This window comes from Pseudorasbora parva, chromosome 9 (genome assembly GCF_024679245.1).
Source record: "Pseudorasbora parva isolate DD20220531a chromosome 9, ASM2467924v1, whole genome shotgun sequence".
NCBI classification, from domain to species: Eukaryota; Metazoa; Chordata; class Actinopteri; order Cypriniformes; family Gobionidae; genus Pseudorasbora; species Pseudorasbora parva.
This window is the reverse complement of record NC_090180.1, coordinates 39,912,048-39,935,334: the sequence shown is the minus strand read 5'-3', so window position 1 is coordinate 39,935,334 and position 23,287 is coordinate 39,912,048. Positions and strand designations below refer to the sequence as shown.

Here is a 23,287-nt window from a genome sequence, read left to right as displayed (position 1 = left end):
GTCTGGATGCACTGTTTGACCAGCCAGGAGCTCGCCGAGCTCTGTGCCACGCTGCAATCGAGATTAGAGGCGATTCCAAAGAACAGGGCAACGCACGACAGACGTCTGAAAAATTGACTTAAAACAGACAGAATGGCGCTAGTTACAGCTCTGAAGCGGAAAACAGAGACTTTATGGTGCTGTAGGATTTTGGGCTTCTCGTGAGCTTCCTATTGTTGTGTGGGCAGATCTCAAACGTTTTGCATTTGGTTGTGTGTTTGTGTTTGTTCTAATAAAGCTCTTTCTTTGAATAAACTGCACGTCCCTGTCATATTTTCCTTTCCTCAATAAATGAATGTCCTTGATGGTTATAATAGCGTAGTCCATAGGATAACAATGACATGAATATAAAACATAATCGCATATCACATGAATATGAATATATACAATTAAAAAATAATATGCAAATCATAATTTTATATATATGTGTGTAAAATTATTATAATTTGGGGGTTTAAATTTATTAATTTATTACCCAGGTTGACCAATAGTAACAGATCTGCCAACCAATCACGAGTGATATTTCTTGTTTCAATGTAGTAGTTTCAACCAATACTGAGTGAGGAAATTCAAGCCATTCCGGCAAGGCGCCGCCCAGAGCTGCTATTCATATGCTAATTAGAGCCATTAGCGCCGGCGCCAGCATGCCTCCGCAAGCTCCACATACGTCATGGTTCGTTTCCGTCAATATGTGGCACAGACGAACGCGACGTTCACAGGCTGTAAACTGACGTTAATTGTCGAAAATCAGGGAGATTTCCGGCCGTTTACGGGGACGAAAATCCCACTTTTCATGCAGTGTTCAGCCCAGTGCAGTTATCATTTTCTAACCCAGCGCTATGTTGTTTAAATAGCAAATGCACCCATGGGCGTTTTGGTCTGAAAACGAGGTGTGTAAACCCGGTCTTAAGTCAATGGTGCAGTATTAATTTTTCTGTTATTCATATAGGGCGCGTTATGTGCCTATAGGCAGGTGCACAATGCGCATGCACTTTTCTTGTTACACACAAAAACATGCAAAATATTAAAAATAAAAAGATTACAATGTAAAACATTATTATTGTGTACATAAAGATAAAAATGCCTACATGTAATATGATCTATTTGCAGTAATGACGACTGAAACTGGACTGAATCAGGGCAATACATGTATATAAACTGACTCGTCAGGTTGAGAGTGTCTATATTCCGCCATGTAAATAGCAATTAGCAATGGTGCAGGCACCTGGCTTTTAAAGGGAATGCGAGATGACTCTTTGATTGGTTTATTGCACGTTACGCCCAAAACAACCCTTTTGGACCATGTGCCTGGCTCTCAGACTATTGTTAAAGGTATTATTGCAGTAAAATATCCAAAAAAAACACTAAGCCAGTGTTATAAATTTTGTTCAGTTGAGTTCTTACAAAATCACAAATGTTTCCAACAATTTGTAAATTGTGAGAAAATTGCAATTTTAAACAAGGAGCCGGGACGTCTGAGCATAGCATCTAAGGGAGTCGCCTGTTAATTGCGTCATATCTGCGTTCCCCTTGGTGTCCAGTTTTATTTTTTGGCAGTGCTTTACTCTTAGCAGTGTGAACATGTGACAGCAGTCACTGAGGGAACTCACAGAGTAACGTCATAACATAATGTTAAACACACATGAATGTATCTAATATGAATGTATCTAATATGATAAACAGAGCTGCATTACCTCCGGAAAAGCAGAAATAGCACCGGCGACTGTGTCCCGTCCCATCATAATAAAAGTCCCGTTGCTCACGAGCCGTGTGCTGCTCAGCATTCGCTCCAGCAGCCGTGCTCAGCTCTACAACATTCAGTCCTGCTCTGCTTCATACTACAGTAATGTTAATAATCGCATCCATGAACATGAGTCGTATCCCGATCCTTTTCCACCGGCTGTGAGGTGAAGACCACATGTCTCAAGATTCTGCACTCAAACTTGGCCTCATCAAACTACGCCTTTGTTTTGAAAAGGCGCCCTCTAGCGGACGGAAAAAGTATTGTGCACCTGCGCCATGTGCCATGCTCTCTTTAGACCATGTGCTTACTGCTGCTTAGATTGTTAAAATAGGGCCTAAAGTGTTCTAAAAATCCAATTCTCAAGTTAAAATAAGTTCAACATGATACTCCATATTTTTCCATTCCACTGCCCACCGTCTAGTGCTTTTCCATTCTCCTGTGCTACTTTTTCATGTTTTTTATGTAAACATTCGCATAGTTTGCAGCATCTTACACAAGACATGGTGTTCAAGTTAAAACAAGTGAATAAAATGTCTTGAGGGCTTGTGCTTTTTTCCATTCCACTGCTCGCATCTTGCGTTTGTGCATTCCACTTTGCTGCATTTGTGCTTAAAAAAGTGAGATGCGGGCAATGGAATGGGAAAAATGTTTTTCAAGAGATCTTTAAAAGTTAAACTTCTTTTCACTTGAGAACTGAATTTTTAGAACACTGCGGTCCCTATTTTAACGATCTAAGCATATGGTCTAAAGTGCACTAACGTCTGAATCCACTGGAAAATGGTCGGCGCAGGCCCTACACATGGTCTAAAGGGGTTGTTCCTATTCTCTTAATGAGTAATGGGTGTGTTTTGGGCATAACGTGCAATAAACCAGTCTCATCTCCCATTCCCTCATTTACATGGTGGAGTTTGGCCATGCGCCTGAACACACCAACATAACACACAATGGTCAAAGACATTCATTTAGCACATGTTTCTGTGTGAACAGCACATTAATCCGGAGTCACACTAGACTTTGAGCACACACCATTTCTACGGACACTGCAACGTGATATATCAGCTATATCATGATATGACGTCACACACTGTGCACTCTAAAAAAAAAACATTTTTTTTTTAGAAAACTTAAAAGTTGAAGGCAACCAGCTGCAGAACATTTTTGAGTTTTCTCAACTTAGGGTCAATAGTTGTACAAACTTTTAAGAGTTATCTCAGCTTTTTCCATGTTAAAAAGTAGAATAAACTGTAAAAGCTGAATTTGTCATACAAAACACAAGTTATATAGTATATACATTGAAAATGTTAAAATATACAATCTACTTAACTTTTAAGTTTTCCGTTCTGACGCATTTGCATGTGTATGAATGGACTGAAATGTGTAGTGTGACCGCCCCTTTAATAGGTTTTGGACTAGACCATCTGTTTTTCTTGTGTAACTGCTGCAATGATACAATGATCTTAATTTCAGAGTTTGATCTTCTGATGACATGGTGGTTAAAACCATTGCAATCTCAACAATCCATCAGTCTTTCTCGCTGTCTTTGATGGAGAGATGTCAGCAGGCATGTTGACAGTGATCCGTTCTGCCAGTATAGTTGTATATTAGCAGGCCGATAAGGGAAAACCGTCTGTTCAGCTGCTGATGAGATGAATTATGACATGTGGAGAAGGGGACCAAACTGGGACGTCCGCATCTCACATAATTTGATTAGACAAGAGGAATGATTGGACAAAAGAGGAGACTCCGCCTCTGGGGAAAGACAGGCTTGTCGTGGAAGTTGTTGCCACAGGGACTTTCATGATGTAAGAACTGCTAGTATTTATGTGCATTTGCCTTGGGTGAGTGTCAGAAAGGGGCACTGGCAGAATGATGTTATTGTTTGAATAATGAGGAAGACCACAGCATGATGTGTCTACGAGTCTTCCTCTCTGTCAAGACTGTCAACACAGAACATGCTTATCTCGGATAACTCTACCCAATTTGTACTTGTGGCTAGAGTGGATTTACAAAGGGAAATTATGGGTGAAAACTGATGATTCAGCCCTAAATTATGTTACAAAATTGTTTATTATTAGCAAATATAGTGTTTAATCTGTTAATTGCCATTGAAAATTGTGGCGAGGTGGACGAGCGAGAGACATGGGAGGGAGCGAGCATGGTGTGAGTTCAAATGAGTATCACCTGCAAGCAGGGCCGTTTCTAGCCTTTCTGGCCCCCTAGGCAAGACCCCCCCCCCCCCCTAAACTATAACTTATAAAGCAAATATGACTTCCTTATTTCATGGCCATATTGTACATGCATTAATCCAATAATGTAGCCAGGTTTATTATCACTGAGATCACAAATATTAAAGGGGTTTGGGGGCATGCTCCCCCGATAAAATTTAGATTTCTATGATCTACATATGTGTATTTTAAGATATTCTGAAGGACAAAAAATTAGATAACAATAGCTTGAAAACCATGTCACACGACGCCGTTGCGGATTGAAGAACACAGTGACACAAAGACGGGATGAAGCCGTAGCCGAAGCCTCGCACCAGTTTCATATGTTTTAAAGGTTAATCACATATTTTTTTAGGGGGGGCTGAGGCATAAGTTCATAAAAAAAGGGCCTAGTGACACCCATGGTTATGACAGTATTACTTGATCAATTTACAGCTATCTCTGATGTAATGTTGTTTTTATTCAAATTAACTATGCTATAATGTTCTGCATCTGACATAAATGAGCATGGCATTTGGTCCGCCCAGTAGGCTACTAATATCCAGTGTAATGTTTTGCTCAACGTTATGATACAGCGAACAGCTTAGTAGAGAACAAGTAACCAATAAGTAGGCTAACATACCTGTATATTTCGCTTTCTTTTTTATATTTCCTCTTTTTTTAAATTTTTACAATACTGAGCCCCTGATGGCTTTGACGTTTTCATGATGATGAAACTAAAGCACGGATGATGACGTTCCCTGCCGCCCTCTACATGATCTCATTACAGCAGCGCCACTATCACCATAGCGACTTCACTCCAATAAGCGCAACTAATCATAATGCCTTGAAATAGCAAAAGTACGAAATATTAAGGGGGGGGGGGGGGGGGGGGTGAAATGCTGTTTCATGCATACTGAGCTTTTTACACTGTTAAAGACTTGGATTCCCATCCTAAACATAGACAAAGTTTCAAAAACTAATGTTGGACGTTTGATAGAGTATTTCTGTGTCAAAAATACTCCTTCCGGTTTCTCACAAGTTTCGTAGAGTTTTTTTCGAGTATGGCTCGACTTGACGTTAATAGAGCGGAAGGTCCTTGTATGGGCCGCACGGGCTCTTCTCCCGGTAGGGTGCGCACGCGCGTGACTAGAGCGAGAGAGGAAATGCACGCCCATACACTCCCGCCGCGCTCCACTTTATTCCTATCTGTGACATCAAGCGACTTCAACGCTTCAGCACAGCAAGTCACTGCTGTCAGGACTTCACTAAATCATACCAAAGAAGTGTGTTTTTGACGGAGCGGTCCCAGCGATAAAGACACACAAATGTTGACAGGCCGCTAAATACAGTACATGCCACAGAGACGGACGTCCTGCTGTTGCTGTTTCTCCTGTTCAATTTATTTCAGCCTGGATCATATATCTATTAGCTGAGCTCGATAGCTATGGGGTTCCTCCACGCTTGAGGACGTCATCGCTTTGTGCGCTCGTCATTCTTTAGCTCCTCCCACTCGATACGCCTCCAGGCGCTCGTTTTTTTATATATTAAAATATATACAATTATATTTATATTTATATTTATAAAATATATTAAATATTTTTTTAAATATATATGAAATAACTAAAAAATCTTTTTGGGGCGGGGGCTCCCTGGCGCCCCACAGCTGTTGGCGCCCTAGGTGACCGCCTAGTTTGCCTATGCCTAGAGACGGCACTGCCTGCGAGCCACATCGGACTCGAGTCCTCTCATGAGGGAGCTCGGAGGCATATAAGGAGAGCGACACCAGTAAAGGACGAGAGAGGACCAGGCCTGGATTTATGTTAGGTTTTGTTGTGTGTGTTACTTTCGTTTTGTTTATTTATTTTGAATTAAAAGTCTTTGAATGTGCGCCGGATACCGCCTCCTTTCTTCCCATCCACGAACTGCTTTACAAAAATGTATTAGAACTTTCTGGTTATGAATATACAAACGTGAAATACTCACCTCATCTGAAATCTGCCCCCCAAATGTCACCCATGTGCCTGAGAGAGAGAAAGACATTAAAAGAGGAAGTGTCAGAGTTATCCAGCGAGTTTATTCCAAGCAGAGCTTGATTTGTTTGCTCTGGTGCCTGTCTCAGAAACCTTCAAAAATATTAGAAAAAAACACAGACCTGAATCAGAATGTTTTACAGAAATAATACAAGTTAAAGAAGAATTTAAGAAAAAAAGGCCAGTGATATCTCTTTAAGGGTTAGTTCTGTCATCATTTACTCACCCTTATGTTGTTCCAAACCCAAAAGACATCTGTTCACCCCCCATTATTGTCCTTCTATTGACAGCTATACAACTAACCAGTTTTTAAGCCCAAGAAATTAGTTAAATACAAGTATAATTCAGTCTTCAGTGTCACGTGATCCTTCAGAAATCTGATTAGATGTTCAAGGAACGTATTATTAATGTTAAAAACAGCAATGCTATATAATGCACTCGTTGATTGGTAAATTTAAACCATCAAAAATAAACAAACAGACAACAAACAAAAGGCCTAGGTAAAGAGACAAAAATTAGGTTGATTCTTGGGAAAATCTGTCCCAGGATTTCCTGAGGACTCTGTTATTCTTGGCCTGACTCACACTGCCGGCAGTTTAAAGCACCCATGATTCATTGCTGTCAGGGTAAGACTCTGCAGTCACTGCCCCAAATCCCTGTCAGAATCACCTACTATCACCCTAAAACTCACCCCCGCTGCAGAATGAGCATCTCTCCAGCAAGCACTGGTGTCCTGGGCTACACTATTATGGGATCAGTTGGCATCCGAAGAGACACCCGACTGTGTTTCAGGGTGAGGGGACCCGTCGGGGCTGATCAGCTGTTCCCATGGCAATCGAACGCCCATGTGTTGTAGGACAAATGAGGAAATAGTGTGGGCGTTTGCAGCTACGTTCTCTTGGTGACACCTATGCAGCGAAAAGAAGCATTTGGCACCTTTCTTGTGTTTCAGACGTGACGTAAGAGTCCTCGTCCTGCCAGATAACTTTATGCACACTGCTACTATATGAGCAACGGTGTGCACCAGGGTCTTCGGCAGCTCATCAACTGAGAGAAACAAGGGAATAACAGGATCTTTCCGCCTAATCCTGAGTCTCCTCACATATTACTGCATTAGATCTGACTGAATAGATAAGTAAACGAATATAAAACATACAAAAACCCCTCTGATATATGCTGTGTGATATTTACACTTTTATTCACTAAAATATTGGTGTACCAAGAGTGATATTTATTTAATATATAATATAAATAATACAAACAAGTCACAGTTGTGCTTCCATCATAGTCTTTAAACAAACGCACATGAATGAACATACATTTATACATGCACATATGCACACACAAGGCCATACAAAAAAATTACTGCTGCTTTGGTGGTTTCCACTGAAAGTAAATGTATTTAGTAAAGTGCATGTCTGAAGCACTGAAATCTTGTCGGCCTGCAGTGCTCTTGTTAGATCAAGTGGCTAATGTTTGCGATGTCTGACCTGAAGCAATGACCTTTGACGTCTCAATAAAATAACAGCTACAAGCAATGAAGGGTGAGTTAAGGGTTTTTTGCAAACTATTTCAGCACCAAAACATGCAACTCAGTCATTAACCATCAGTGAATAAGCAGGCGTGAAATTAAGTAGTAGTCTAGTAGTCTATTCACAAAAAAAGCTGCAAATTTCATTCAGCACAGCTTTTTTGAGCATGTTTGCTCTGTCAGGTGCTGAACTAATACAGAAAGTGTATGTAAATAACACTAAAAGCCACTTAAATCTATTTTATTCTTTTTCATTAACAGTTGTTGATTTCTGCTGACAGCAACAAGCAGAGTCAGTGTTAAAGCTGCATTTTGTCATTTTTACGTGTGCTTGAGGGCGCCTATTCAAAACAAAGGCGTAGTTTGATGACACCAAGTTTGAGCTCAGAATCTTGGGACATGTGGTCTTCACCTCACAGCCAGTGGGAAAGAATCGGGATAGGACATGGATGTGATTATTAACGTCACTGTAGTATGAAGCAGAGCAGGACCGAATGTTGTGGAGCTAAGCAAGGCCGCTGAAGCGATTGTTACTCAAACACACACCTCGCGAGCAACAGGACTTTTATTATGACAGGACACAATCGTGGGCGCCATTTCCGCTTTTCCGGTCATGAGTATGAGGTAACACAGCTCTGTTTATCCTATTATATAGATTTAAGTGTGTTTAAAATGATGTTATGACGTTACTCTGTGCGTTCGTTCAACGCTGCTGTGACACTTGTTGCACACTGCTATTGAGTAAAGTGTTTCTGTAGACAATATGACACACTTATGATATGATGCAATTGACCGACCACTCCCTCAGTCCAGCTCTTTGGTTAAAATAGCAATTTTCTCACAATTTACAAATAGTTATAAACATTTGGGATATTGTAAGAACTCAACTGAACAAAATATATAACACTGGCCTAGTGGTTTTGAGATATTTTACTGCAAAAATACCAAATAGTGCACCTTTAAACGTGGAAAATGTCATTTTCACAGTTAGCGGTTGCTTATTCAAAACAAAGCCGTAGCTTGATGAAGTTTTGATTTTGCAGAATCATAGGAGCTGTTGTCTTCACCTCTACAGCCGGTGGAAAAGAATCCGACAGGACTCGGGTATTAGTCATATTCATGGATGAGCTAATGTATTAAAGATTCATTAATGTTACTGTAGAGTATGAAGCAGGGTTTGGCTGAAAGACGCTAGAGCGATTGTTAATGAGAGACAAGCGTGGCACATGGCTCGGGGCTTTTATTATGCTGCAGATGACTGCTTCCGCTTCTTCTGTTCATGTGTATGTGGGATAAAGCAATGCTGTTTTGATTCATATTAGATACATTTGAGTGTGTTGAAAGTTGTGTTACAATGCTACTCTGTGCAGAGTGAACTATTTTACCTTAAAGTGAGTCGCACATGCTTACTCATAACAAAAAGTGTAATTGGAACAATAATCACAGGAACTGCAATTTATTAAAAACAGCGACAGTCAGAAATCAGATATCCCCTCATGCTTAGCGCCATGCTCCAGTTCATGGGATTCTCCTTATGAATCTGTCCTGACAGAAAGATTTGCGGAAACTCCTACAAACTCCTCATAAGACACTACTAAAATAAATGATTTGGGACTGATACAAGATGAATCAAGATTGACATTTATTTGGGCCAGACAGAACTTAATATCATTAAACACAAATCCATGGTACGCAACTGTCAGCATAAAAAGGGCGCAGGGCAGTCCCACTCTTTCTGTGAGATCTTCTCTCCAGATTAGTGAGTTTTATTGCTATATTGCAGGGCATTGGGTCTCAGCTATTGTCTTAGCAGTAAAACCCATTCTTACATTAGGCATGGTAAAATATGGTACTTACGGTATAATTTTACAATGCAACGAAAATAGTTAGTGCGCACAAAAATCAAAATAATGACTTTATCCACCAAGTTATTGACATGAACTCGATGTATGCGCGAGAATATGACGCAGCTCTGCCGTTCGAATACATGACCCTGAAGAGGAGGAGCCGCAATCGCGTGAGTTCCAGGTGAGTTCACGTCAGAGGCCTACACGGAACACAATAACTTGGTGGATAAAGTCATTATTTGGATTTTTTTGCACACAATAGCTATTCTCGTGGCTTTGTAGAATTATTGTACAGCCCCTGTAGTGAGATGGACTTTGTAACCTCGTCTTTAGTGCCTTTAATTGGTCTTGTGAGTGGGTCAGTGGGAATGTACTGAATGCCAATGGAGGCCTTTCTGAAGCCTTTCTCAGCCATCAGCTTTCAACAAAAATATCTTCATTTGTGTTCCAAAGATGAATGATGAAAGATGAAGTTGTGACAACGACATGAGGGTGAGTAATTAATGAAATAATTTTTGGGTGAACTAACCCTTTAACTATATCAAATAAATGCAGCTTCGGTGAGCGTAAGAGACTTTTTTGAAAATCTTACAAATCCCAAACTTTTAAACAGTTGTGTATATTTGGATGTAGTATGGAAGAAAGACTCGTACCAAGGAATATTCTGATCTAAGATAAGAGAGACAGCATTTGGAAATGGATTGTGAAGATAAGCTTGGGGCTTTTTTACGATGGAATAGCAGCTGTTTGTTCCTCACTGCTCTTTCTGAATGCCTTTAGTATGACAACAATAAAATCCAACTCACTTATCCTAGTTCAGTCCACACCAAACCAATTCAGTTTTCAATGCCCTGTGGTTTTCATGTGAGCAGAAAATATTTGCCCTTGGGGGCGAAACACAACATTTTCAATACAGCATTACAACTCTTGCATTTTATAAATCACTGCAGAACATCAGACCAGAACTGACGCTGCTTTTTTTCTGTCATTTTCTTGCGTATCTTGCATTAGTTTGTAGCGATATAAATATAGAACAGCCCAATTGGAATAAACCGCATGTTCTCTTGCATGGTGTGCTGGAGCCCGCAGCATTTTAAATGCTGCTATATAAGACACTGCGTGATTTTATCTCAAAAAGAAGTCAATAACGATTCATACAGTCATTATGTTTGCGTTCACAAGGCTTGTTAATGAAAGCATCTAATCGTGAAACTAAAAGGGAACAGAGAATAAATTAAGCGTCAACCCATCATACTCCCGCTGTTTGTGGAGTGTGTGAGGCAATTAGTGAGCTTGTGTTTTAATTCATGATAAATTAAATATGAATGGAGGGAGGATAACATTTTCAAGATCACATGACTCACAACACACAATATTGTGTGAACGTATCACAGATCTGATACTTATACTCAGCATGACCTTTTGGTGTTTATGGTTTATGACTGCTTGTTTATAAATCAAAATATACTCACCAAGTCCAAGGCATGACACTCGCAGTCCTGACTTCCCAAGATTCCTGTGGAGAAAGTGAGAAATCTGTTGTTTTAACAGTTTAATGTCTTTTAACTAAGGACATAACATTCTAGTATCTTCACTTCAGAAAGGCCAGTTTTTTTTTATTATATATATATATATATATATATATATATATATATATATATATATATATATATATATATATATATATATATATACTGTATATATATATATATATATATATATATATATATATATTTCTTTTTTTATGTGCTAAATTAATGTGAAGTTTAAAAAACCTGAATATCTGTTTTCCTTTCTGAGCAGAATACTAAAAATTACATAAATATATATAAAAACATATATAATTTGTGCAAATGATCTTCCAATCATGTGTAGGAATTTTAATTGGCCACAACCCCAATTCATATAAATGTGAATTGGACTAAAAGAAAAAGAAATTAACAAAGTTATGATTCAATATAGTATTTTAATTTATATTTCTATACAACAAAACGTACAGAGCTTTGGAGTCCAGGCACTGTAGCAGATAACACAGATGTTTTCATAGTACACTGAACACTTTGATTTCAAAAGTTAAAGGAAAATAACACTTTTAAACAGTTTTTTTCTGCTATTTGGTTTTCATAAAACGTTTCCTGACCTCTCTCTCTCACTGGGACTGTGGTGCCTGTGAATAATGGACGTCCTTTTTGGACCCAGAGGAAACTATTTTAATTTTCTCTCAGTACAGATGACAACTGAATGTTTGATCCTACTCTTACCACACTTCATTTGATTTAAGATAGCTATTACCAGATAACTGAATTGTAATAGCTTTAAAAAAAAGTACATGTAAATTCACACACACAAAATGGCTGGCTGGTATTTATGCCCCAGAGATCTACACTTTTTATGGCTTGGGCCTTGCATTTAGATTATATTATTGGCTACAATATAAAAACATTAGCTACAGCTCTATTCATCAGGGAACGGTTGAGACTTTAACAGTGGCCCTGGTTTCAATCTACAGTAATAGCTCAGCAATCCATTTTTACTCCTCTATCAATAAAATGTCCTGTACTGTGATATGTGGAGTCCTTTTAATGCCCGGCTGAGTCAGAGATGACACCTCATCAGTTTGCTCTATGGTTCACCGTTACTATACGTATCTATCTATCTATCTATCTATCTATCTATCTATCTATCTATCTATCTATCTATCTATCTATCTATCTATCTATCTATCTATCTATCTATCTATCTATCTATCTATCTATCTATCTATCTATCTATCTGTCTGTCTGTCTGTCTGTCTGTCTGTCTGTATGTATGTCTATCTATATCATCCATCCATCCATCCATCCAGAGTACATCCATCCATCTATCAATCCGTCTATCATACAACCATCTACTAATTATCCATCCAGAGGCATCCAGAGAATCAAAGCAACCAGATAGAAAAGCACTAAAAAACACTCAGAACGCCTGCAACCACATAGCAACACGCTGACAAACACCCACAAAACCTTAAAGGAAAATGTCAACTTTTTGGGACATTAGCTTATTCACTGTATCCCTCAGAGTTAGAGAAGTCCATACATACCTTTCTCATCTCTGTGTGTGCCATAACTCTGTCCAGCCTACTGCTCAATAAGTGACAAAATAACGCTAACATTTTCCTATTTACATGTTATGTGTATAGTTACATGGTGTACTAGGACCTACAGAAAATTAAAACTTCACTTTTTAGACCAATATGGCTAGGAACTATTCTCTCTGTCCTGTGTAATCATAGAACTTTCCTGCCGTACCATGTGTGCCGAGGTGCAATGACATTGCAAAGCGCCCGAAAATAGACTTTCATCAACATAACCAACCTGCTTTCACAGGGAGCGTGCTGGGGACTATTTTCACTTATTGATCATTAGGCTAGATGGAGCCGTTTACCTCCAGTCTTTGTGCTAAGCTAGGCTAGCGGTGGGTGCATCAGACAGAGTTATGGCACGCACGGAGATGAGAAAGGTATGTATGGACTTTAGGGGTTGCACCGACTAGTCGACCTTATTGCTCTGCCATGACGCTTTAAGCTTGACGTCGACTAGTCGCTGGCCTATAGAGGGCGCAACAAGATTAACAATTCCAGACACGCAGGCTCTGTTTTGAACAGTTAAAAATGACAAATAAATGCATACTCCGTGAGCTCTTCACAAGACATGTTTGATTACCATCTGAAGAATGCACGCTTATTGTACAGGTAAGTTAATCATCACGCTAAACTGCGTGCTGCATTGCAAAGCACACATAGCCTGATCACACGGAGATTGCGTGCACCTCACACAAAGCCATTCAGTAGCGCAGAAATGTATTGTCAACACTGTTCAGTGATTTATCAATAAAATAGAAGCTAGAAAAGTTCTAGCATATATTTCTTGATAACGAAAACTCACAGCTTCACTATTAATAGAGACGCTGGCAGGTAGAATTAATTCACACACAATCACTCACTAATGCATTCATTTACATGTAATCTTTATTGTGCTACTTTATCTGTATCTTATTCAGAACGAGCAGAAATCTGTGAGAAATATAACGAGCATAAGACAAAAGAACTGATACAATGTCGACTCGACTTTCATCTCATAAATGTCGACTTTAAAAAAAATGGAAGTCGTTCAACCCCTAATGGACTTATCTAACTCTGGGGGATACGGTGAATAGTTAAAGTCCCAAAATGTCAGCGTGTTCCTTTAACATTATAAAGTGGCTTTTGCATGGACAACGCAATTCACATTTTCTGTTTTAGATCAAAAATAACAGCGCAACAGCTCCTGATGTCTGGAACTAAGGAACTAACTCTTCCAGCCTCAAAACCTGATTTTGTATCGTAATAAGATAATCAACATGGATTTTATGAATTTTGGGGAATTTTAAGAGGAACATCCAGACAAGGTACTTGAATATTCCTGTGCGTTTGCAAAGCTGTGCATTGCCTCGCAAAAAGTGAGTTGGAACGCATTTGGCGGGAAACCAAGAACATTGATTTTGGCTTGCGGACACCCTCCCCCTGATTCTCAGTTTACGATGAGAATACCAAATTAACATTGGACCATTCACATTCTCCTCAAGTATCTGCATATCAACATCCTTGAAACTAAATTAAAAGATAATGATCTACTTTATTTTTCTACTTTCTGTCTTATTCCTGCAGGTCAGGTCAGGTTTCTCAGATTATTGCCTTTTCAAATAATACAAATCTGTTGTTTTTATAAATGTTTTCTTCATCCTTCACACTGATGATACATGTCCCCCAAAGATCATCTCCCATGCCATATTGTTCGTCTGACGTTTTTTGAGCCATTATTAATTTGTGTGACATTACAACCACAGCACATTCTCAGCAGCAGACATATATAATTTAAAACTCCCTTTTCTCCACGTGATGGGGTGTGCATTTTTTTCTGGGTAGCAGACAAGCACGCTGTTGGGTGTCGATAGATCCTTCCTCATCACAGCGAGCTGAGTCAGAGAGCTGAAGAACTGAGAGACTATGTGACAAGACCTCAGAAATACCTCAGCAAGCCAATGGAAACAGTGTGTATCGTCTATGTGTGGTGTGTGAAGAACAGATGACAGGAAAGCAGGACTCTTTTATTTGTACTTGTGCATGACTGGGTATATAGGAACACAACAGGTTTTTTTCTTGTTTGACTGGATGCTCAAAACAACATAACACAGAATAACTTCTAGTTTACAAAATGTGGTATCACCATGTGTCTGGACATGTTTTTCTGAGCATGGTACCATTGTAACTATGGTTGGTACCACAGTTTAGACACTATCATAGTATCACGATGTACCACGTACCATAATTTATACCATACATTTAAAAAGTACCATAGCATTGGTCGTTTTTCAGACATTTACCTCAGTAATAACATGGTATTTTTGGAAGTAACATATAAATACTATGGAAAATGAATGTCAGTACCATGGTATATTCCAAACTACCATAGTACCACCACAGTAATTGTTTTTGTGCTTAAATTCATGTACCATGGTAGCCTAGAAATCTAGACGCACCCTAGCGGCACCAAATCTAATCTGCCGTGAGTGTCGTCTAGCAACTCTCAATACACTTCTGAGCTGTAAAAACCAAACTCTGGTCGGGCCAATCACATCGTGTATAGAGTCGGTGGGCGGGGCTTAACATAATGACGTCCGAGTTACGGTTGCGTGCTACTAGTAAACACAGAGGCTGGCGAATGAAGGTAGGTCTTTCGAATCAGCTTTGACTGCGACTCTTGAAGACTTGGAGTTAATTTGCAAATCGTCATTCGCGTGTGAATTGTCTTGGATTTTTGTGTGTATTACTACAACTGATCTCTAACTTCATAGTTTCACTAAACAGAAATTAACAGATCAAATTGTGCATACCTTTGCCTAGCCCCATGACGAACTGTGGGCAAAGGCTGATGACGTAACACCAGGTGGGCCTGCCCTCACGCGATTATGATTGGCCGATTGATCAGCCTAAATCTGATTGGCTAACGTATACGACTGCTCCAGGTGGGAGGAGAGCGCTGCCAGGAGAGTCTCAAAAATACACACACACACACAAATCCAAGACGATTTACACGCAAATGACGATTTGCACATTCACGTTCAAGGACAAACTTGTACATTTTAAACATTCGAAAGTTTTTATGCACAGTTGTAAATCTACAAATTGTGTTTTGCATTTGTGTACATTGTGTTTTTTGCGTGAATTATAAATTAGTCTTTTCTGCTTCCATAATAATTTGATTTCTGTTTTAAAATATAAAAAATATATTTAATATTTTAGAAAATTACTTTATGCTAAAGCTTAATCCAGCGGCCATAAAGACCTGTCACATGATCCTTCACAAATCATTATAATATGTTGATTTGCTGTTCAAGAGACATTTCTTAATCAATGTTGAAAAAAAAAATTGCGCTGCTTAATATTTAATGGAAAATATGACTTTTTTTTTCTACAGGTATATATAATAAAGTACAATGATACAGTTGCAATACATTTTTGTCATGGTTTTAAAAAACTGATCAACATGAAGCATTTGGAGGACCAGACAAATAAAAGAGAAGCATTTAAATATTTTTCAGTATACTGTTAAATTTGTATGCACCCTGCATAGAGTGTTTCAGTAAGACTGTTGTAAGAGTATGAGCTTGTGAGAGTGTGAGGCCTCATTACTGTCTCTTGTGATACTGTAGTCGTCGTAAAACAGAATTGATAACGAGTTCAGAGCAGTGAGGGACTGCTGCAGTGTGATAACTAACTACCACGTGTGTGTGTTTGTGTGTGTGTGTGTGTGTGTGTGTGTGTGTGTGTGTGTGTGTGCATGCCAGTGCATGTGCACCGTCTTATCTTTTAACATAAATTCAGTAGTTTTAAAATAAAACTGTTAAGCCTTCTCAGAAAATGAATAATGCAATATGATTATTAACAGATTGGAAACTGTGTGCAGGAAGGGATTTTCTAGGCACCACACGATGTTCCTGAGTTATCTCTAGCAGAGCTCATCTGACAATTAAAGGCATAGTCCCCCTGAAATGAAAATGCTGCCATCATTTACTCACCCTAATGTTGCTTAAACCATATATGAACCAAACCAACTGAAGATTAGTTTCATCATGACAACTCTATGAGTGATGGTAATGGATATGAAAATGTTTGGTCTTGGTTGTATAGATCTGCTGCTGTTATTGCTGCTGCTGTAGAGCAAGTATGGGTCTAGCTACTGCCTATATTCAAAACACACTGCTGTGAGCACGTAAGACATGGTGCTGCTGTACAAGCCATGGCAGTAGCCAGCTATGAGGTCACAGAGGTCCTGACCATGGTATTTTTCAGAGCTGTATATAATAAAGGTTGTGAAATCATTGCATAATATTAAAAGGGTCCTATAATGCCCCTTTTTACGACATGTAAAATAAGTCTCGGATGTCCTCAGAGTGTGGATGTGAAGTTTTGTCTCAAAATACCCCACAGATAGTTTTTTATAGCATGTTAAAATTCTGTGTGCTTTAGGGTGTCTGTTCCTTATCCTGCATTTGCTTCAGAAGATTCTGGAACACAGTGACTCTGCTGCTGTGTTTCACTCACACACACACAAACACACATTAGCACAACAGACCATTATAGTGTAAAGAAAAATGATTGCAAGCTAGACAAAAGTAACACATACACGGATTGATTTCTAATAGGCCAATGGCCAGAAAAACAGACCCACACAAAAACAATGACAAGGACAAATGCATGTACACACACACACACACACACACACACACAAATACAGCACGACTGCCCATCTGGACTGTGCAACACCGGCCAATGAAGCATGAAACACTGTAACTGTTTGCTTCAGTGCTATGAATTCAGAAATACCAGGCAAAATTACACTTCTATAATTTGAACAAATAAAAGAAAGATAAAACACACACACACACACACACACACACACACACACACACACACACACACACACACACACACACACACACACACACACACACACACACACACACACACACACACACACACATTAATGCTTAATCCCTTGGACACACTAAGATATGGCCTTTTACAAATCTGTGGACATCAAAGGTTTTTTAACTATATCTTAAGCCTTCTTGACATTTATATATATATTTATATATGACATTTATATAGAGAGAGAGAGAGAGAGAGAGAGAGAGAGAGATGCTGCAGAAAAATGAAAACAGAAAAATGCTGCTCAGAATTAAAGGTTAAGCAGAAGCATGGCCCAAATTTATCACTCACCACTATGTATTTATTTAATTATTATATTATATATTATAGATCTATTGTTATTGTAACCTGAATAAAATTATGAACAAAATCATTCTGTGATGATCAATTGAAAATGTTAAATAATTCCTTTGTCAAAAGGGACTAAATAAATAAAGGAAATTATGCAAACAGTAAAACAAAGGCATGTATATTTTCTCAAAATACTTCCCATTAACGCATGCAGCAAAAAAAGCAAATTACTTTCATGTTGAACAATTTTTCAATTAAATCCATTTTATGCATTCTGACCACTCACTACAAACACACTCTTAATCACAGGCACATGGTGCAACTGAAAGATGTTCAAAATGCAAGAACTTTCTAGAAAAAAGTAGTGTTGCAAAAAGACCCGAGGTTCTACGCTGTCAGAGCAATTGCTATTTCTAACGATTAAATCACTGTGAGTGGCAGATGATTAAACCACAGAGACAGATATTTTTTTCTTCAGGACATCCGACATATACGGATAAACAGTGTCATTACTCATGGTTAACTTTTCCCTGTGAAATCAACCTATAAGAGGCAGGTTGTGCCCTGAAAGGAGTGTGTTTTTATCTCTGATGGTTTGAAATAACAGTTTTGTTTTGTTACTTCATTATGACCTTAATAAGAAAAATATGTGTGTGGTGCCATGTGTTCCCCATGTAAGCCATGTGTGTGCTTTTTCTCTAACGTGTGTGTGTGTGTGTGTATATATATATATATATATATTTATATATATATTTATTTATGTGTGTGGTCCCATGTGTTCCCCATGTAAGCCATGTGTGTGCATGGTGCCATGTGTTCCCCATGAAAGCTACGCGCACACACACAGCTGTTCGCATGATTTAAAAGAAAATGTGATTCATTAGACCAAGCCACCTTCTTCCTTTGCGCTGTGGTCCAGTTCTGATGCTCACGTGCCCACTGATGGCACTTCCACCGGTGGACAGGGGTCAGCATGGGCACCCTGACAGGTCTGCATCTATGCAGCCCCATACACAACAAAAACTATGATGCACTGTGTATTCTGACACCTTTCAGTCAGAACCAGCATTAACTTCTTGAGCAATTTGAGCTATCTTGTCTGTTTGATTGAACACACGGGCTAGCCTTCGTTCCCCTACAGGTTTTATTTTATATGCAAAGCTAGCAGGAATAGCATATATTGACTACAACATAATCAGTTAATAATTAGTTTGTTCTCTACTTTAATTCACTCTTGTTTATTCACAATTTCTTTGTTTGATTCCCTGACAAAACTTATGTGAGGCCTACAGTTTTACATGTGTATTGCGTTATCACAAATAAAACAGTTGAATCCAAGCATACAAAATCTTTAGCAAATTGGAATAATATTTGAATAAGGGGCGAATATGTCAATTTTGCTAGGCTGGACATCATTTTTGGCCACTACTTTATTTGAAGGGTAAAGAAAAGAGGGTGGGAAATTATTAAATGATTTGTGATTTCTAGAAAGGGCGGCGAAATAGTCTTGAAACCAGTCTTTTTAAAAATTACAAGTCATTTAACCATTCCCCACCCTCTTTTCCTTACCCTTAGAATTAAGAGGTTTTTTGTTGTTGTTGCTGCTGTTCCTTTAAGATCTGTAATTCCTGATCAGCAGAAGAGCAAATGATAATATTAATATAAGAGAAACCTTGTGCTGCTCCTGCTGCTACCTGTATATATATATATATATATATATATATATATATATATATATATATATATATATATATATATATATATATATATATATGTGAACATGAAACAGCACATTCACCCCCCCTTTAATATAAGAGAAACCCTGTGCTGCTCCTGCTGCTACCTGTATATATATATATATATATATATATATATATATATATATATATATATATATATATATATATATATATATACATATATATACATATATATATATATATATATATATATATACATATATATATATATATATATATATATATATATATATATATATATACATATATATATATACATATATATATATATATATATATATATATATATATATATATATATATATATACATATATATATATATATATACATATATATACATATATATATATATATATATATACATATATATATATATATATATATATATATATATATATATATATATATATATATATATATACAGGTAGCATATATATATATATATATATATATATATATATATATATATATATATATATATAATATATATATATATATATATATATATATATACAGGTAGCAGCAGGAGCAGCACAAGGTTTCTCTTATATTAATATTATCATTTGCTCTTCTGCTGATCAGGAATTACAGTATCTGCTCTAAAATTTAAAGTATGTTTTCATAGAACATCAAACTCTTATTTCAAATGATCAAGACAAATGAATTTCCTCATGAAATAAATCACTCAAAATAAAATAGTCACTTAATTCATTGAAAGTATAGAATACATTTATAGCATAGTAATACATTTCAAACATGAGTGCGTAAGCTGGACATCAGCGGAGGGTGTTCAGGTTTACCCTGCTGCCCAATTATGACCCGTCCGATGGCTAATGTGTCCAATTAGACTAAAGCGCAGGCAAACTGCCAGTTCGCTGTCGTTATGGAAACTAGTAGATATGCGATAACTGTTGCATGCTTGTGGTATACTTGTGTCTCAGATGCAATTAATTATTTCCAGCACAAAAACCATTAGTTCACACCTCCCCCTCATACTCACACATATACGCACACACACCGAATGTTTTCTGCTCTCTGCACCACAGGCTGTACTCTAATTCACTATTTCACACACGAGACAAGAAACCGCTGTTCGATTTCAGTGTCAATCTCAATTACTTTTCACTTCATCAATCACTCCAGTAAATCTCATTAACTACACAAGCAAACAATAAAGACTTCTATACATTTTTCTTCATGAACTATAAACTCTTTACTCTTTCACTGCCAGTTTTTTTTTTAAAAGTTGCCAGCTACTGCAAGCTTTTTTGACCATTTTCACAAAGTTTTCATGGCCCCCAGAATATTTTGTTGTATAAATATCTAAACATATGATATATCAAAGGAAAGAACACTCTTTGTTTAAAAAATAATAATAAAGAGAAACATTTTATTTTAGCTTAATGTATTCTTTTTATGTCAGTACTTGCATGTGGGTAAGTTTCATAAAAAAGCAACATTTTGAGTAAAAAGCTGAGTCCTATATAGCTCGTCCTGGGTCGACATTTCAATGTTGATTATTACATTATTTTACATACAAACATTATGATTACATATGAAGAGTTCAGATGCAAAAATATTTTAGTCTGTCTGACGTTTTCTTTTAAATGAGCATTATCAGGCTCATGTGTTTAGGTTCAGTAGTTTCACTTTAATGGCAATGAAAAGGTTATTAGTCAGTTATTGAATTGTCATATTTTCAAAAATGTTACTTTGATCAATTCATTGGTTGTCTTTATTCTGGATTGCAAAAACCTCTAAATCCACCTCTAAGGACAACAATAACAGTTGCAAAATCACGAAAGATGAAACTGGAAACATTATGAATGATGAAAGCAGAATTTAAAATGTAACAGAAGAAACTGCTCAACAGAGTAGCTGTGACGCCACGTCTGTTTCTGTCAGTTTTACAGAAGCACAAGTAATACAGTCGTGTTTAATTGCTAGTTGCTACTCACGAAATCCTGCGACTTGCAACTCTTAACGATGGACAAAACATGATAATTACTTACAGCTCTGCAATTAAAACCTGGTTCATTTTTCTTTCCTTTTCATAAGTCCGGTAGTGTAGGTCCAGTGTTGATTTGGACCACAATGACTTTTAAAATATTTTAAAATATTTTGTGTTCCACCAAAAAAAGTCATCCAAGTTTGGAACAACATGAGGTTTAGTAAACTATGACAGCATTTTCTTTTTCAACTGAACTATTCCTTTAAGATTTCAGTAAAATGAGTTTGTTTAGCACTCTGTTCATTCAGAGAGTAAACTGCTATTTTTTAAAAAACAGAAACCTTTTCCATTTCTTATAAAAAGAATAACAAAGATCATTACATTATAAAAACTCTAAGCTGTCAGTGCAGATACTCGAACTGCTTCAGAACTGATGCAACAATACCATCAGGGTTGTCTGTGGTTGCCGGAAGTTTTCCGTACCTGTACTTCATGCCGGTGAGTTTTCCAGTGGACTCTTTCAGGGAAATGTGGTGCCTGTGCGTGAAGGAGCCCAGGCTGCGAGCGATCAGCGCCACCGTCCGGAACCGTGCCCGTGCCGCGCTGGCCGTGTTCGGACTCGACGTGTTCTGCTTGTTCGGCTCGCTTGTGCGTGGGGCCTTCAACCCGTGATCCGTACACGCGAAGGACACCTGCATGGCTGTTGGCTGCAAAGGAACTTGAAGCAAGGAAAACTGACACAGCTTGTCCTGAAAGTCCAAGAGAATCGGGATGCAGTTCTTTGCTGGATCTCAAAATATGTAGAGTTTAGTTGCTAGTTTAGAGTTTAAAAATTCTAAACTCTCTCTTCTTCTTAAACTCTCACTCTTATTCCCAAGCAGGAGCTGATCCCGTCTGTGCCGCCGTTTGATGCTCTTCTTAACCTGCGGGGAGCTGCTTTGCCCTTCACTCTCCTCTTCGTCTTTCCTCCTTTTTGTGACTCTCCTCTCCACTGATCTTAGCTGACCCTCAACGGTGTTTCTCCTCAGGCTGAACACAGGCAGAGGGGGGTTTTCTTCAGCCCACGCTCATCACAGACTCTATAAGAGCAGTCCGAGTGCACCACAGGAGACGCAGAGCTATGCAACAGACTCCGGGACTCTGGGAAAACACTCGGCGGGCAGCAAACCGGATGATCGATGTATTCCTGAAAGTCCAGGACTGAACAGGACCCCTTTCCGAAAGCCGTCCGGATGAGTGAGCTGCAAGGTGAAAAACAGGTTGCGTCCCGCATCTAAATGTCCTCTCCCCAAAAACCAGGCGAATGCAGTTCGGCTGGCATATAAAAAAAAAAACAGTCAGTTTGATGAAGATATATGTAAACAGAAGCAGAGAGGTGGAGGAGAGGACAGAGAAAGAGAGGGATGCGGCATGATCACTGGAGCTGTAAGTGAAGGAGAAGCTAACAGAGATGGAGAGAGAGTGAGTGTGAAAGAGGAGGCATGAAAGCGTAGCATGTGAGAATGATGCTCAATCAGAGACGATAAGGAGAGAGGAAAGAGAGAGTGGGAGAGGAAGGGAGAGAGAGACTGCAATGAGACTGAAATAACTGCAGTCTCTCACCGGCGGCTCAGTGCTGCTCTCAACAGCGAGAGTGAGGACAATCCATCTGGATGGGACCATGTGTGTATGTGTGAGTGTGATACGTTTATAATGCAGATGGCATTCTCATTTCATAGTGTGTCACATGCAGTCCGCTGCAAACACTTGAAAAGGGTGTGATTTGATTTGACATCTTTTGCCATAAACCCCTGAAAGATGTTCCTGACTAATGTTACTGACATCTGGTTGTCAACTGAAATGCAACATACAGCATTAATGTGAAAGCTAACCATC

General features: G+C 38.3%; 1 protein-coding gene across 1 annotated transcript in view; it reads right to left on the bottom strand.

The window, feature by feature from the left end:
* kcnab1b (potassium voltage-gated channel subfamily A regulatory beta subunit 1b) overlaps positions 1–22,995 on the bottom strand; it is a 53,936-nt gene extending 30,941 nt beyond the window's left edge. The window contains exons 1-3 of the mRNA XM_067452622.1: positions 21,896–22,995; positions 10,871–10,914; positions 5,974–6,011 (exon numbers count right to left, since the gene is read on the bottom strand). Coding sequence (XP_067308723.1) covers positions 5,974–6,011; positions 10,871–10,914; positions 21,896–22,110 — 297 coding nt within the window. The 5' untranslated portion in view covers positions 22,111–22,995. The remainder of the gene's footprint in view (positions 1–5,973; positions 6,012–10,870; positions 10,915–21,895) is intronic.
* Positions 22,996–23,287: the final 292 nt, after the last annotated feature.